Genomic DNA, 17,918 nt, shown 5'->3' with positions numbered 1-17,918 from the left:
CAATACAAAACAATAAAAAGAATGAAAATAGTCTGTTATATTAGCATATAAAGGTGAGCTGAGAAGTGTGCCTCTTCAAATGGAAGCGTCACACAGACTGAGAGATCTGGTCTTTCGTGGAGGAAGAAAGGATGGAAGTGGACAGCTGCAGAGATACTGATGTCTTCATCAATAAATAAAACATTAATAAACCTTAAATTAAACAAAAGAGCTTTCTAACATTTGTAACATTGTCAGTAAACATTCAGCTAACCTGTTAAATTGAGTTTAGTTGCTCTTCTTTGCTGCACAGCATTCACTTGCTGCTGCACTGTATGCTCACTTTGACCTTGATCTTGTAAATTTACAAGATTTGAAATTATAAACTAACCAGAAAAAAGTGGTAAATTAATGAGATTTAAAATAGCAAATTTACAAGATTTAAAGTCGTAGATGTACTACTTAAAATCTCGTAATATTACTTTTATTTGTGGCCCTAATACTCCATCGTACTTCAGAGACTGTATTAGAAAACAATGGTTATAAACAGCATAATCATAACAAAAAAACCCACTGTGAACGCTTTTAGAAAAAACACAAAATATGATCGTAGTTGGACTTGGAAAGAAATGTAGTTTTCCACGTCTTCAGAAACTCTGTAACATCCATCTCTGACAATATTTGATGATGCTTTCACTGTTATATTTTTGATTCATTCTGTGTTACAATGTTTAGTGCACTTGATATGTGCAGCAGGTCGAAGGGCTCGTGTTTTTATGAGCTATGAAATGTCCTGGAGAATAAACTCGCTTCTTGTTTCTTCTGAAGATGACAGTATTGTCATAGTCCATTCAGTTCCAATAGAATAGAATAGAATAGAATAAAAGTTTATTGAACTTTTTAACATGAACAGTAAAAATTCGCCATGTCCTCTGAAAATCATATGAAGCCTATCTCACCAACATTATATCATCCATAGATCCATGCATCGCTGGCTTTCTCTGGCTACTTGGTTATTTCTTGTGCAAAGCCCTGGGACAGGCTGTGCTTTAGTCCAGAGAGTCCAACTATGGCCTCTGCTGAAGTCAATTATGTTTTCTTATCCTCCAGGTCGATCTTGAGTAAGTGATTAAGATTTGCCCAGGAACTCTTTCTCTCCATTCCATTGGCTTTAAAATCCCCTGTAAAAAAAAGCAATCCGAGGTCGGTCTGTGAAAAAAAGAGAAGATAACCTTGGCTTTATTCTTCATGATTTCTCCCTGAATAAATGTTGCAAAAATAATACATAAATAATACACCATATAAATATATTTTTTACATTTTTAGAAATGTACTGTTGATAACAATGAGTAAAATTCCAAGGTAAAATTCCAACATAATTTGAAAATTATAATAAAAGGTCAAGTGGTTGTGGCAATGGAGTGTTAGAAATATAGGATTTGAGTTAAATAAATTAAAATTACCTTTAGGAGTTTAAATCATAAAAAAATCATTTATAATTATTGTTTTCTTTTTCTTACTTGTCCTTCTCCATTAGATGGTTGAAGAAGAAAAAATGTGAGCTTCAGCGCTAAAGGCTGTTAGGAAAAAGGGTTGTGGGGATCCTAAATGGAGCAAACTGGATCATTAGAGGACAAAAACTGAAATAATTTATTGAATAAACTTAAACACAATCAGAGATGGATTAAGGAACCAAAATATTTTTTCTTTCAAATCATACATTTTATAAATCAAGTACAGGTTAAAAGTACTCCAAATAATTACTTATGAGTAAATATTAGTAAGAAAGTAAGCTGTGAAAAAACAGTTCTAGTACTGATTATATCAAATGAACTTAAGCTATATAGTAGAAAACACCCCCAAAATTATTGTACATAGTCTGGAACATACATGTTCTTATTCAAAACATATCTGTCTTTTCACTCTCACTCTAAATATTTATATATATGTGTGTGTGAAGAGTGCACAACATTTGAGTTTTACTGATATTTTGGTGTTTTGATCTTTTCAAATACATCCTGTTATATCTATAGCAATTTTAAAACCTTTTTTTTCTTTCTATAAGAGATTTGTAAATAGTCTCCTATTTTTAAAAATGTGAATAAAATATATGTGTTTAAGAACATGTTATCCCACGCCACCCTGCACTACTGCTTTAAAAATCTTACAAACAGCAGCAAGTTTGTCCCCATGACTTCAACACCTCCAAGATTGAGAAGTGATGGGATCTTAAAAAACCTTATTGCATCGAGTTGATATATTTTTCGTAGTTACATAATCACAGCTGTACAATATATGTGAGAATTATCAATTATAATTTTTTACGGTACAGTGAAGAAATACGCATTTTCATGCAATCAAAAATTTGATGTGAACAAAGGAACCAAGAATAAAAACCTTGAAAAACAAAACCAACTAATTCTCATAGATCCAAAATGACAAAACTAGGGATATAGAGTGACTTTTAAAAAGCAGAGCCTAAAATAGCTGTTTAATAAACTAAATTGAGTGCTTCCATTTCCATCAATATAAAAAAAGCGGAGCTTTAGTCCATTGGGAGAGAGCAGCAACACCTTGTGTGAGGTAATTGCACTGTCAGCACCCAATAAGACTGCAGAGTAGTTGTCTTAAATGCTTTGGTAGCACTGCACTTTCAGTTAATGATAATTGTCCTCATGAGGAAGTACTTTGAAGCACACAATCTTCAAAAAACAATGATAAAAATAAATAGGACATTACTGGGGGGGAAAAAAGGACTGGAACAGACCATATTCAAGAAAATGCAGTTTTCTTCCTGCTAAAATGGCGTATACTTATATAGCGCCTTTCTTCCTACAAGGACAAAGCGCTTTACAGTCACAGTCCCATTCACCCAGTCACACACACATTCACTCACACATTCAGACCATGGTTTTCCTGCTAAACCCAGGTGCAAGCAGAAATTCCTTCTCACATATCTTTCTATTGTGGCTTTGTACTGTGACAGCATCCAGCCATAGCAGGAGAATCACTGACTAATTAGTTCCCATTTTTCTTAGAAGTGGAATTTCTGCATATTTTGCTTTGTGTCTTCTACTCAGTTATATTCACTGTGAATTTCTGTCAGTGGTGGCACAACAAAGTGCTATAAGTCACAAATCTTTTTTTTTTTCTCAGCCACCCAACGGAGCGCACTTCAACTAACAGCTGCCGTCTCGCTGAATAGTAATTAATCGCATAATAATTGAATGGATACCTAAAAAAAGTCATCCCCTGATTTGAGATTCAAAAATCTCGCTCATGAAAGGTTCATTTGAAATAAGCAGTTATAAAGCCATCAGTCTGTGCAGCACATTGACAGGTTTTCACTCTATAGACCTCTACTCATTTATTGTTATAAAGAAATACAAGACATGAATAATAATATTTGGATCTACAAGACTAAGTGCAGGTTCCAAATCTATGGATTTAACACATAAACATTAGGTAATCTGTGTCAGTGAAAGTAGTTAAGATCATTAAAGAGCCACTCCAACCATCTTTTGTGCTCTTCAAAAGCATTCAAGGTGGTCTTTTAATTATGATTTGACAACAACAAAAACTGTGTCGTCTTCCAGGACATAGTTTCTGCAGAGCAGCAAGAGTTTATTAGGAACTCTCTGAGTTGAGAGTGGGACTGTTGACATAGAGCTATCCCGCCCCCCATTCCCATTACCTTGTGACTCGCTCTGCGTACCGGTAATTTCAATGTCACAAATACGCTCTTTAAACGGCATTCACAACGATTTGAATAAAGAAATATTCAATGCAATTTTCCGCTTATTATATGGTCTCCATCATCAGAAAAATCCCACAAAAATATGTTAAAAACACAATTTTCATTGGAGTGGGTCTTTAAGACAGCAAATTGTTTTGTTATCATTAAAATGCATCATTTTTTCATATTAGTCTCTTTTATTTGTATCTAAAGATGTGTAGGCTGGTTCTTTGATACACTCCTGGGTAGTTTGTTCAGTGTTTCATGTTTTCAAACAGATGAAACAGCACTAATAGAAAACTCTTCATGCTCTGCCTGCCTAATGTCCCACATGGCATTCTGCCAAATGCAGCTCTGATTGCCGACCCGACAAGATCTCCAGTGCACCACACTGCCACAATGTATCTGGCAACCAACATCCCAGCAACAACACCCCACAGCTTTGTGATCTCCCGCCAACCATTGTTGTTCTGTACTCATTTCTGCTTTTAGATGCACCCTACTGCGTTTTGTCAGGAGATGGGTTGACTATGTCATTCAAACCTAACAACTACCATGACCATTAGCAAAAAGAGCCACAGCGAGAAGCACCTTTTGACTTTTTCCAAACATTTGAAGCTGCTGTTTTTAAAATAAAACTGTGTAAACTGAATCGGTTAGTTCAAAAGGGGCCCAAGACCGAGAGGTTTGTTTTTCCAGGAAATGATTTTAATTTCATAGCTTAAAGGGAGGCTACACCAAATGATTGATACTTTACCCAGATTTAGCACCAGTTCATAGCTTACAAATGCTATAACATGAAGCACCTCACTTTTATAATTTCCGAGGACTAGCAAACTAAAGACTCTGGACTTGGGCCCTTCTTGAATTAAACAGGGGCGCTAACATATTGGATAACTAGTGCTGTCATCTATGGGATAAAGCAAAACCCATGCAAGAGAGGCCCAAGTCCAGGAATTTTGCACTTAATGCATTTTAAATGTCAAGCATAGTCAATACATTACAACAGACTTGGGACTTTTTTGCACATATTCAGATAGCTTTTCCCTTGAAAACCATAGAACATATAATATCTCTATTTTGAAAAATTGTGGACTTGGGCCCCTTTTGAACTAACCGATTCAATTATCTCCTGTGATTGATTTGGAATGGTATTAAAGTTACAGAGTGACTCTGCTTTTGTTTAAAGCTTACAAATAAATAAAACAAGAGGTAAACAAATCACCATTCCTTTCCTCCTTTTGAATTTCTTTCGGGATTAATAAAGCGTATATTCTATTCTATTCTATTCTATTCTCCTGTCATTAACAAGAAAATTAAAGACATTTTGGATTTGGTAAAAATTATTCCAAAACTTTTTACACATTTTTAACAATTCTTTAGAACAGCTGGAATGTGCCATGGTGTTATATTACATATGGAAAGTGTTTTCTTTTAGTTTATCCTCATATTTTCAAAATTCGTCAGTCATTGGATTGTTTTGGCAGTGAATACATTTTAGTGCCAAAAAAAAGTGGAAATGAAAATAAAATATTTACAACTTTACTGCCTTGCAAATATAACAAACTGGGTGTGGCAAACAAAAATCTGATGTGTGGTATTTTTAAAAGCTTTCCTGCAACAAACCAAGCTACTTTAATTTTTTTGTAAACTGCTTTTCAGTGGATTTAATTTAAAATTGGAAAGTACATAGATTGTGTTTTCCCTGCACCAAAGACACATTTTTAAGCTTATCAGCCGTGAATTATTGTGACCTTTAAATAATGCAGCTGCATCTCCATCGTCCAGAAATTCTGTGTTTGGCTGCTGAATGCATCAGCATCCCAAAGAAAGGCCTAACCGGTGGACAGGTGTTCTGCTTAGATAAGTACTGAATTTGGTTGAAAAAATAGAAGTGTGGGATGAGAGGATGAATTGAAACTAACCACTTGGATGATGATATCTCATTTTTTTTGCGTCTGGATCATACTGAGTTAGTGCTTGTGTGATGCATTTGTACAGCACAATGCTGCTCGTGAGATATGATAAGGATAAAATGTCTCTTTGTGTTAAAAGGGTTTCTAGTCATAGCACATTGTGTCCCTGCTCAAAAGAGAATGGGCATAATGTTTGCAGGGTTTTGCTGCATTGTGTGTCTCTTAAAGCAGTCCAATACAAGTTAAGGCAAAAATGCTCTTGATTTCTTTTTGGAGCTGCTAGAGCTATAAATGTCTAGCTGAGGAAAGGAGCTTTGATTTGCAATAATTGATTAGAATGATTAGAATACATATCTTTAAAAAATAAAATAGTTTATGGAGGATGATTCTGCCGCTTTTCAATGTGTTTAAAACAAAGAATATTGGATCAAATTACTGTTATTAATATGAAACATCAAAAAATGCTCCCTTGTAGAATATCTAATCCAGCAAACATTTTGCAAAAAGAAATTATTTTGATTACCTGTTTGCATGTCAAATGTTGCTCATGGGATGTAATTGCAACCGTGTCTAGCCAACCACATGTGTGTTTGGTTGACTGGTGGCTGGAAGTTGTGTTTTTATAAAATGTCTATGGTTGTTTTCATTGTAGCCCTGTGATGGACTGATGACCCATTTAGAGTCCACCTCGCCTTTTCTCCAATGTCAGCATGGACAGGCTACATTAACACAAGTCTATTGACAAAAAAGCCACAAAATAAAATAACAAAAAATTTATATTTTTGGTCTTAATGGCATGTTTAGGGAAAGTTTTGAATTAATGCCTGTTTATTTTTCTCACATTTTAATTTTCAAAAGCTGCATTCACAGGATTGACTAACTTAATGAGACAGATACATTTACAATTGATGGAAAGGTAAAGAAGGAAAATTCCACTGATGGAATATTATATAAAATATTGATTCTTTGTGATTAATTCAAACATTTTAAGTATAACTATTCTTTTAAACTACTCACTCTCCTCCCAAAATCTTCAGACAAATGCAACTTTTAACAAAAGTTCCTCAGAATCCATGTAGTCAGCAGTGTTAGTCAGTGATTACTTAGCAAAGGTGAAGAGTTGTGGTGTGTGGGAAACAGGAATTTGGGGGTGAAACAGGTGATATTTCTGGCACTGAAAAATATAGATGCATGTAAATGTAAAAACCTATGTGCAGCCTTTATTCAACATAGTTTTAAAATTAAATGCAGCATCTGGAAATGCATTTTATTCACGTATCTTTATAAATGTATTCCATGAGAAATCACAGAAAGGTGAAGCTGTTAGCTCACTGTCACACACTGCAACTACGCCTGACTGCCTAATCATACCATTTTATTTATTTATAGGTCTTATGGGAATGGATTGTTTTTCTGTAAAATGGTAAATTATATTTCTAATTTTCAGTTTTAAAAATTAAAAGTGCTCAATCATTAAATATTGGTTAAATTGAATTGTTTTACCCCTAGAAAAATGTTATTGCATCTGCCACATAACCTCTTATATCAGAGGTGTAAGAGTCAGTTTTGGTCTAAACATAATTTCTATAGTTTCATGCAAATCTTAGCTCCAAAAGTCTAAGCTGAAAGTTTCATGTGTTTGATATTCAACAATCAACAAGGCAGCAAATGAGACATTTCCATAGAAAGATGCAGTTTAATTTGTTTTGGAAACCCACTCTAAGTAAAAAAAAAACATTTTCTAACATGTTCTTGAGGACATATATGAAGAAACTCAAGCTTAAAATTGCATTTTTGCATATTTTTTTATTCAGATCTTTTTCAATCAGGAGCAGAAAAAATGCAGTGTGAAAAAGTCTGTAGCAGTGACGTACAGCAGGTTCTACAGCCAGACGGCCATAAGCTCCCTACTTCGCTCCATTTTCCATGGATCCACTTGCAGATGAATAGATTCATGTGGGTTTTGGTTTTCCTCATCTGAGCTGGAATTCGACTCAAAACTGTACGGCTGGATAGCTCGCCATTTTTGTTGCACCGCTAATGTTGGGTTGGGGTTGTGAGGGGCTGTAAACTAGCAGGAGAGACTGTAAACAATGGGATTATTAGATATCAGCAGAGGCTTACTTCCACAGTCCGCCCACAACTAAGAGATACATTTCTAATGAGCTCCTGCTGCTCTACAGAAACTATGTCCTAGAATTTTAGGCTAAAAACAGCATAATCATTATTAAAATACCACAGGGAATGCTTTGAAAATAAATCAAAACATGATTGAAGAAGGATTTTAAAGTGAAAAATATAAAACTTCAATTGTCTGATGACTTTAGCTCACAGAGAGACAGGTTTGTGTTACTTTTTTATTTTTAATAAATTTGAGCAAGAAAAACATTAGGCTCCTAATTTAATGTCATAAATCAATAAAAATAATGATATTCTCCACAAAACGTTTTCAATTTTTCCCAAGCCATTATTTTTTTGATAGGCAGCTAAATAAGTAATAACAGTTACGTTGGTCCAGGTAACTTTTGTGGTACGTTCCCCCAAAGACTTCAATTTTCTTCCAGATGCGCTTCAGCAAGCCTTTTTACATAAACTTGTAAACAAAACCTAAATGTTGAATCTGTTGAGGCTCTTTTTTTAATATAAAACATATACAAGCACATTTACAAAACAGGAAAAAGACTGAGCGGCTCATTCATCAGTTTTGTCAGCAAATTTGCACCTTAATGAAAAATGCTGCAAATGGAATTGTTGATGTGACATTTCAAAGAAAAACTCTTTGTTGGCATTTTCTGCTTTTATTACATTTTATTTGTTGTTCTGTTTTCATACTGATTACGTTTCTCACCTCAACCATGTTTTGGGGCGAGAGCTTAGTTCCTTTAGCGTCAAATTTAAATTAATTCAATTTAAATCAACTTCCACCTCTCATTTACCATCAGAACATAACTTTTTTTTTTAAAGTTAAAGTTGTTTCCTCCTGAAAAAAAATAGTCAAAGTAAATTAAATAAATCAGCACCCTGTTTTTTGTAATAAAACTTGTTTTTTTTCAAATGGCTTTGTGAACAGTTGCAACATTCGCATCACCCTTCCATTTAAAGTCTGTACAGTTATCCCTGTGGAGACTGTAGGGGGTACCCAGCACCATTTCAAACCTCATTTAACACAAAACTTTACCCCTGTCTGAAGCTCAAATTGCTCACCGTGGAGTAGCAGAGAGGCTCCAGACATTCATTAGCTTAATGAAAACAGGCCACTCTTCTTCTATCACCCAGCGAGCGCCTTCCTGATGCTCCCAATCCTGAGCTGCTGCAGCAGCCATCTGCTCTCCAGCTCCCTGCCAGCTCCAAGAGTCCTGTCATAGCTGCTCTAGTGAGAAGGCATCTATATAAAGGTGCCTTCATCAGTTAGAGGACGGTCAAGGACAGTGATGACCTTGCCCTTGCTTGGTATTTTTTGTCCGTTTTTTTTTTTTGTTTGTTTGTTTCATCAAATGTTTAGGCCTGGTTTCAGATTTCTTTTGTGATGTTAATGAAATAAGATGAGCGTGCACTTTGAGGCGTTGAATTGCAGCAGGCAGGCGCAGCTGGCAGTTAGTTATTAGCTGCTCAGGCTCAGTGGGAGTGGGAGCTTTCTGGAAAGGTTAATGTGATTTAAGGGCTGGGCTGAGTGTGCTGTAGTGGGCAGATGACCACCTGTTCAGCTCTGAAGGTGGACCATGCAAAAAAAAAAAAAAAAAAAAAATCACAATAGAAGGATCTGACCCTAATTATTGAACATGCTTTGGTAAGCTAGAATACATTTATAGACTTTCTTTGTGTGCTTCCATATTTTCTTTAAAATGACACATTTGACTATAGCTATGTGTTTTACTGTTTGGATTAATCACTGTTAATCTTGGGGGTATGCTGCCAGTATCAACCCACTGCGATACTTTTCTCAATATGAACACTAGCTGGTGCACGGTGAGAGAGAAATGATAGTCAGAACCCTGAGGCGTGAATCTGATGGTTTGTCATCTGGATAGTATTACTTAATTTCCCACTGGGAAGAAACTCATTATTTCTGACTTTATCTCAGCACTGACCTCTGGAACCGTCTCAGCGATGTTTCAGCAGCGTTATTAGTATGGGTCCATGCTCTCTTTCTTTTTCCTCCCCCCTTTTTGAATCCAATCAGATGATCCCAAATGTCAATAGAATGCACAGGTGTCAAGGGTGCAGCCCGAGCTAGAAAGAGACACATGTGTCATTCTGAAACGCAGATGAGAACATTCACCTTTAATGTGCTAAACACAAGTGCAATGATATTGATTTATTACTGGTTGCATTACAGGTTTACCTCATGATGAGCAGCAAGTGGAACATGAGATTATTCTTTCAATAACTGACTATTAGATGGAAGGTGTCTTTTATGTTTAACCTTTTTCCCAGAACGTCTGAATTCCTGCATGCTGCTAACAAATTTGGAAGTATTTGTTTTTCAAAATATGATTGGTGTTCTACCTTAACGCTGGCAGTACAAATAACTTCCCCAAATCCCTTTTATGTCATAGTTTAACTTTGTGGGGAAGCTGCTGGGACCACGGGGAAATTCTATGAAAAGATTACAAGAGGAGACGGGAGTGAAGATGTCCATCCTTGGCAAAGGGTCTATGAGGGATAAAGAAAAGGTGAGATATATTGATTTGTGTTGTAAAAATGTTTTTCTTCGCACTCTCATGTGTTCCTCCAAGAGAAGTCTTCATAGAAATAAAAGGATTCCGCCAAAGCACGGAGGAATATTTCCACGAAACCACTGAGGAGTGACTGAGATCAGCAATGTTCACAAGAATTAATAGCTTCCACTTGACAAATACATGTAGGCAAAACTGTAGTGTGTTTTTTTTTCGTCTTGTTTAATAGCATCTTCTGTAATAGTCAATTATGAATGCAAAGTAATTGATCTCTCTGCCTGAGTCATTTATCTCTCTGACTTGGGATCCCCTGAAGCTAAAAAGTGAGCACAGACAGCTTTTCTGAGTCAAAGACTATAACAGTTGTTGGAGAAGCGATATTGATTTGCGTTGCTATTATTACTGTAATCTCTGATTTGGACATCTTGACATGAAAAAGAAGTGCAGAGTTACCAGCTCTTCAGTGAAACTTTAGCTATGTTTCAATATGTCAAGCAGAGGCAGATGATAACATAATAGAGGGAATTTATTGCAGCTTTAAAAATGATGTAATTGATTATTTTAGAGAAAAAAATCAACAATGAAATGAGGGGTTAAAGTGAGTGTTGACTAAGGAAGTATGGTTATCAGATACATTTGAAGTTATCTTTTTCATGTATTTTCTGTCATTTAAACTGCAAAGCAAAAATTGTGGCGTTTTTCTTGTCTTACTGCTTATCATTTTTGTCCAACTTTGCCATCCTTCATAACTGTGGTTGGCAAAATAAAACAAAAGAGGACAATGTTAAATCACTAAATAACTAAAATATCATTTAAAACACCAAACTGGATTGGAACTTGACTAAATCAAAAATAATGGCAGGTTTAAAAAAGAGGATCCCTAATTAAATCCCAAATCCTAAGAGCTTTTTAAAAACACTGACAGTAATTAGCAAGCTAAAACTAGATGTGATGAATGAAAACTCGTGGTGTGAATGTGATATGAGGGAGGAGCAAAACCCAAAACACAATTTTTCACAACCAAAATAAAACAAAAAATAAACAAGAAACCTCAACTAAAGTCAATGATCCTTAAAAATGTTCCCCTTTGATTTGTATGCAGGAAAACCTCATTCATTGTGGATTAGCACTGTATGCTTCTGCCTGTTTTCTTTACACTGCCATTGATATTCCAGTTGTTCGGCTTCCAAACAATTCAAACATAATTTTAAGGAAGATACTTTCTGACCCTGACCACAAGCAATGCAGAGTAAGCGTTGTATAAGGCAAGTGTATAAGATGGAAGTTAACACTGTTCATGCAGCTGTGCTATGTAGAAAAAATAGTCTCACTAGATTTGTGTGTGCATAATACTTGTTTTTCAATTCATACAAAACATTTTGTGTGTAACTGTGTATTCACATACAAACAAATATCAAAAGCACACAAATAGAAAACAACTTGAAATTTCCGCTTAAAACTAACCACAGCTCCTATGCATAGAAATCTTTAAATAGTAAGCACTGAATGCCTGATACACGCACACAAAACCATATTTACACACCAATTGGAGTTACAGGTGCAGGACAGGCTGTGAGACTCTTTTCACACCTCCGGATTTGTCCATAGATGATGCATTTAAATGCTGCTAAAATGCTAGGTCATCAGAGTTTTCCTAATTAGCCACTTTGAACTCAGATTGTGAATAATATCTAGTAGAAACTTGACATTTTTCCCACTTTTTCAAGTATACCGTGATGTACAAGATGTATTGTAGGAGTTACAAATCGAGGATCAGACAATCACAAATCTGACTATTTTCTATCCATACAGCACCTTCAGAAATGGGTCATCAATTTTACTGGAAAGCATTTAGGACAAAACCTGCAACTTGTGAACATAAAAGAGTGTTAATTTTTAAAATAACTTTTTTTGTGATTTTAAAATATGTCTTTAATTGGTGTATTTTAGCTTTTTAGGTAGACAATTTTTAAATCTGTCCGGAGATGAAAAACAACCACTTAGCTAATTCAGGCTCATTGCATGGAAAGCTTTTAATCTGCTGTGTCCCTGAGAAATAAAAAAAGTTTAAATTGAAATAATGAAAATAAAAAAAAGCTCAAGAAATTTCAAAGTTTTTTTTAAAGTTGAATTACTTTAAGGCCAAAATCACACGCTTACATTTGTACATTTAACATATCATATTTCAACCTAATCACAAATACTTAGATTATTTATTTATGTATATATCATTTGTGCTTTTCCTCAAGTCAGCAAAAGTCAACAGAAACATGGAATCGTAGGGTTAAGTATCATCAGTACTTAAAGTTTGGCTACTTTTTTCCCCTATACAAATCAGTTATTCTCTACTCATAATTGCTTGATAAATTTCATACAAGAAATTGAATTAATTTATAAAAAAAATTCATTAACTGCCAAATATTATTTTAGCAACAAAACAACAGGATGACACTGACACTGACTTCACTTTGACTTAATGATGCAAACTTTACTGCTGCAGTTTCAGAGTGCTGTAGAAATGCGTGCAGCTTAGTTTAACTAAAATACAAGAGGATGTATTACCTTTTCTAGCTGTAAAGCAAACCATTCTCTTCTAATAAAACAACATATGAAATTTTCTAGTATAATTTAAGTATTTTTATTTAAGCAAAACCCAAAACACAATTTTTCACAACCAAAATAAAACAAAAAATAAACAAGAAACCTCAACTAAAGTCAATGATCCTTAAAAATGTTCCCCTTTGATTTATTACTTTTTATTGAAAGTAATACAATTGCAAACCAAGTATTAAATTAGTACTGAAATCAAGTTTACAAAAATTTCAAAGGGCAAAAAAATGTAATGTGACCAATATATTTACTTTTGTTTGTGGTCAGGAGTGAACCTGTCAGTGTATCACTGCATTTATACTTCATAATTTTCTTACCACAAAAAACAATTTATGCAAAAAGACAATATCATGCAGTTTAATATTATTATATATATTGTATATTTCTTGACAACTCAAAGTAAAAAGCCTATTGTTTTTTTTTCTGCACTTAAACATAACTCAATTCTGTTCAACAGATCATTTTAAAATAAGAGCACAGTTTTTATGACTTTATTCATCTCCTGCATATCAATTTGTGTTCAGGCTAACACATTGACACTCAGTTTTTATCAGCAGTAGCAACATACTGTTTTGGCTTAGAGTTTTCAGTTTGTTTTATTGATCTGGAGCAGCATCCGAACTAGCCTGAAGGTTTTGTGATGAGACTGACACCCAGAGGTCACGAGTGAGAGGTTTACTGCTGTTCGAGCCAGCTGGCAATGCAGCAGCACCGAAAAGACACATCCAGAGTTCAATTACAAGCAAAAACACATCATCAACTCAGGTTTCTGGAGCCAGGTTCAAATCCTCGAGAGGCTACGTCCATCTAGCAGGATGCTCAGATTTCAGCTTTGGAAAATTCATATGGAAAACAGCCCAACAGCCTTTTGTTTGGCCCACTTGGTGCAGAAGTAATCAGGTTAAGATGCTGAGGCACACAGTTGTACATTTTTAATAGCACTTCAGTGACACAGATGTGTCAGGGCAAATGTTTGCAAGTGTTTGTGATTTGAAAACAATGTCAGCCCTGACCTACAGATAGGAGGAGGATGCAATAAATCCTGTTGTGTTCTGCTCTTATCCTCAGACTTATCCTCAGATCAGAAACATTACTATTAATTAGTTGGCTGTCATAAATTAACATCATCCACTGATGTTTTAAAACTCCACTCCCTACTTTAATTACTGTCACTCGTTAGTGATGAAGATTCATTAAAGGCTAGCGTGTAGTTAAAAAACAACAATTAGAAAAGTCTTCTAAATGCCAGCTATGATGGCAAACACCTGTTTACCCCTGGGATGTTAGAAAACACTTTTTATTACTCTAAAATTGGGCTACAATCACAACCCTGTTAGCACCCCGCTCTGCCTGTCTCTGAAAAATTACAACCACATCCCAAAAAGATAATAAAAACTCATGTTGTGTTTAACACCAGTTTGCCACAGGAACAAAGTAATGTTTGTTTAAACCTAATTAAACCAAAGAAGATAAGGGAAATTTATTTTTCTTTTGCATTTTCCTAAATTCTCTTAAGCTGCGTGTGACTAAAATGCTTCAGTTCACTGAACAGACAAACCTTTTGCTGTTCTAAGCTACAAAGAAGCTTTGCATGTGCAAAAAGTCTGCAGCAAAGTGCAACTACAAGGAAAACATGGAGGTGCAAGTTTTGAGCTAATCTATAACTACCTGACCGAGCAAGTAAAGAGTGCTGAGGTGCTGCTACTATTTAATTAACAGCAACCTCTCCCAGAGGAGGGAAACAGTTTTGTGATGCAAGGACAAGGACCGATCTGCTTTATGAAAGCGCATGAATGGCTCTCCAACTTTTCTTAGCAGCTACCATCAAGCTGTCCTTGGGAATAGCACCTAAGGTTCGATGCAAACCTCAGACATAATTCGGATTACTGAGGATAAATCGATGTAACAGTAAAGTGTTTATTTTAAAACACAGTTGGCTGTGGCCCCGGGCTTTAGGAGCTTTATGCGCTTCAAGTCTGAATGAAGCCTCAGGCATGATTCGGCAGATTAAGGGGAGTCAAAGGTGATTGCACTTGTTTTGCTTTCTGCGGATTTTCTAAACGTGACCTGTCAAACGTGACATGTCAAACAAAGCATTACTAGAGTCGTAAAAACATTTCTGCATTTTTTTTTATGAAACCACTGGATCGCTTTTAAGAAAATTGAAGTTTGTTAGTAATGTTTTGGGTTTAACTTTAAATGCACCGTTGTGTGCACAGGTAAAGTAATTTTTTTAAACATATCACCTTTCTTTTTTTTTTTTTTTTTTTTTGCACTGATGAAAGGAAATACATGAAATTTAAGATATACAAAAGCATATTAACCAGATTTTTTTACATTTTCTCTCTCTCTCTCTCTCTCTCTCTCTCTGGAGCCACTGCAATATTCTAAAATAAGCAGTGCATTCAGTTCCCATCAACTGCTTTGACTGCAAAAAAAAAAGTAAATAAATAAAAATAAAAAGTGCAACATCAGGAGTTTAACAACTAGAGTTCAAGTAGAGTGATGTATTCATTCAAAATTGTAACACTTTTTTTGTCTTGTTTGAAAATGTAGTATTTGCACCAAAACATTGATGGATACTGATGCTGTTTAGCAACAAAATAGAATGCTAATCACACCATGTGGTCGAGTTTTACTCTTTTTGTTTTTTAGACAGATGTGTCTTTGAGTTTTACATCTCTTGCATCCTTTAGTCTGTGCACACAAAGGTCACAAAGGTTTTGCCCCTAATTTGTTATCTGTCAGGATTTCTCACTAACTTTTTCTGCAAAGTTTAGCATCCTGCTCATTAGCATATGCACTTGTAGTTAAGGTGTTTTAGTTTCCGTTTTGTGTGCTTCTTCATTTTACATCTCTACAAGCGTTAATTTAGCCGTTTCTTTCACCTTCTGCTGCTTTCCTGGGTCTTTTCATGACACCACTGCATTTGTTGAAGAGGCAGTAATATATCCACCAATGATAGTGTCAATAGCAGCAAAATAATAAAAAAAAAGTATTTTCTAATTATTTTGGACTCATTTTAGTTTAGTGCGTCCTAAAAAAATAACCATTATATAAAAGTTGCTTTGCAAATCTCAATTGACAATTCAGTTTGCAATTTGAAAAGGCATTTTGCAATTGACAATTCAATATGCGATTCAGACTTAGAATATGAAAAACCATTTTGCAATTTAGAATGCAATTTTAAAATTACAATTAAGAAATGCAAATTACTTTTGATTATGGGTGAAAAACCATCCATATAAATTTACATTTCTTCTGTCTCAGGTGTGGGAATAGTAATTAGGAGATTGATTACAACTTGATTCAAATAGTTGCAAAATAAATGTTTAAATTCATTCACTCCCTGTCCCATTTTTACAGGAAGAAGAATTACGGAAAGGCGGGGATGCCAAATACGCCCATCTGAGCAACGATCTGCACGTTTTAATTGAAGTCTTTGCTCCACCAGGAGAGGCCTATTCCCGCATGAGTCACGCCTTGGAGGAAATTAAAAAATTTCTAGTTCCAGTAAGTTTATTTCTTTACCAGCTTCCATCCCCCAAACACCATTTTTATTTCTGCACACAAGTTATTAGATCATTTCTCCACCAAGCTTGTTAACAGAGTTTACAATGTTCCTGGTTTGCTTACATAAGAATAATATATAGCCATGAAGCTTTTCCTCACTCTCCACATCGCGCATGCTTTGTCATAAAGGAAAAATAATGTATTCTGCAATTAAAGTGCAGTATGAAACTACTTGTGAGACTCCAGCAACTAATAGCCTTAAGAACTTTGCAGTAATTATTGTGCATGGTGTGTACTCTCGCTAAGGCTAAGCTGTAAATATTAATCAAGCTTGCAAATGTGGCAAGCCTAATAAAAGAGTTGTGTGGAGCTACTTTATTAAGCTTATGCTACTTCCAGAGCCAGAGCTCTGAATACACTCTGGGTCTGGAGGAGGATGATACTGCCTCTGCACCAGCACAGACCACATGAATGCCAACAAAATAAATTACAGTTCCAGAAATATTGGAATCCTTCAGAATAAACTTTCAGGGTTTCATTTTTTGGACATGTTTCATTGTTTGACGTGTTTTTTTTTAAGAATTCTGTTAGGATTTGTTAGGTAAATTAAGGGTTTTTTGATGACATTTTCACTTTATTACTTAACTTAAAGATTTTGTGTTCATGTTTACATTTTCAGAAAAAATGGCATTAAAGACTGTTTTCACTTGGGATGAGTAGAAACCTTTTTGAAAAAAGTGGAATCCTTAAAACTTGAAAGTCTGTGCATAACTTTGTTTCATGCAAATTATTGAATCAACCCATTTAAATGAGAATCCTCCCAATTGGCGGAAGTGCCAAAGGGCTCCAAGAAGCTAAAATCCCATAGACATCTAAAGAAAAATAAACAACTACAAGGTAATCTATTTATTTTAATGTTTTTTTTCTATAGTTTCAAGTTATTTAAGTTACTAACTGGCCAATCAAATGCCTCAATGAAAGTAGGTGGTCTCTTGTCGAACGTTCAAATCATTTGATTGACATTCTCCCGAGCCTGCTTTCATGTGGTAGGGGTGTGGCTTCCACCAAGCTCACTTCCGATTGGTGAGAGTGGTTGACACAGTAACATTGAGTCAGACCAATCATTTTACTGATGTCGTCTGGCTCAAACATGTAGGCGTCCATATCACAATAAATGCAGACTGAGTGTACTTCATTTTGTTTGAGCTGGAAGAAAGCGATTTTCAATGTGTGATGTCAGCCTCACTCGCTCCATTTCTCATATACAGTCAATGAATCAAACATTAAACAGTATTAACTGTATTGTCAAAAGCATTTTTTTTAAAGAAGTCAATTAATTATTTTAACTGTTTAGCTGAAATGTTTTAATTAAGTTAGTGTTTTTCCAGAAAAGATTTTGAGTGGGAAATAGGTTAATGTACAACCTTAATAGTAACATTTTATAGTTACATTACATTTTATAGTTTCGATACGCTCAGCAGTGACTAT

The 17,918-nt window shown here is 35.1% G+C and overlaps 1 protein-coding gene across 8 annotated transcripts in view; it reads left to right on the top strand.

Annotated features, from left to right (window-relative positions):
• khdrbs2 (KH RNA binding domain containing, signal transduction associated 2) overlaps positions 1-17,918 on the top strand; it is a 72,606-nt gene that overhangs the window by 13,945 nt on the left and 40,743 nt on the right. For all 8 annotated transcript variants that reach the window (XM_023963438.1, XM_023963439.1, XM_023963436.1 and 5 more), the window contains exons 3-4: positions 10,188-10,304; positions 16,284-16,430. In XM_023963438.1, the coding sequence (XP_023819206.1) occupies positions 10,188-10,304; positions 16,284-16,430 (264 nt within the window). The remainder of the gene's footprint in view (positions 1-10,187; positions 10,305-16,283; positions 16,431-17,918) is intronic.

The sequence above is a fragment of the Oryzias latipes genome, chromosome 15 (assembly GCF_002234675.1).
Source record: "Oryzias latipes chromosome 15, ASM223467v1".
In the NCBI taxonomy this organism is placed as follows: domain Eukaryota; kingdom Metazoa; phylum Chordata; class Actinopteri; order Beloniformes; family Adrianichthyidae; genus Oryzias; species Oryzias latipes.
Note: the sequence above shows the minus strand (reverse complement) of the source record. Positions and strands in the feature narration are given on the sequence as shown.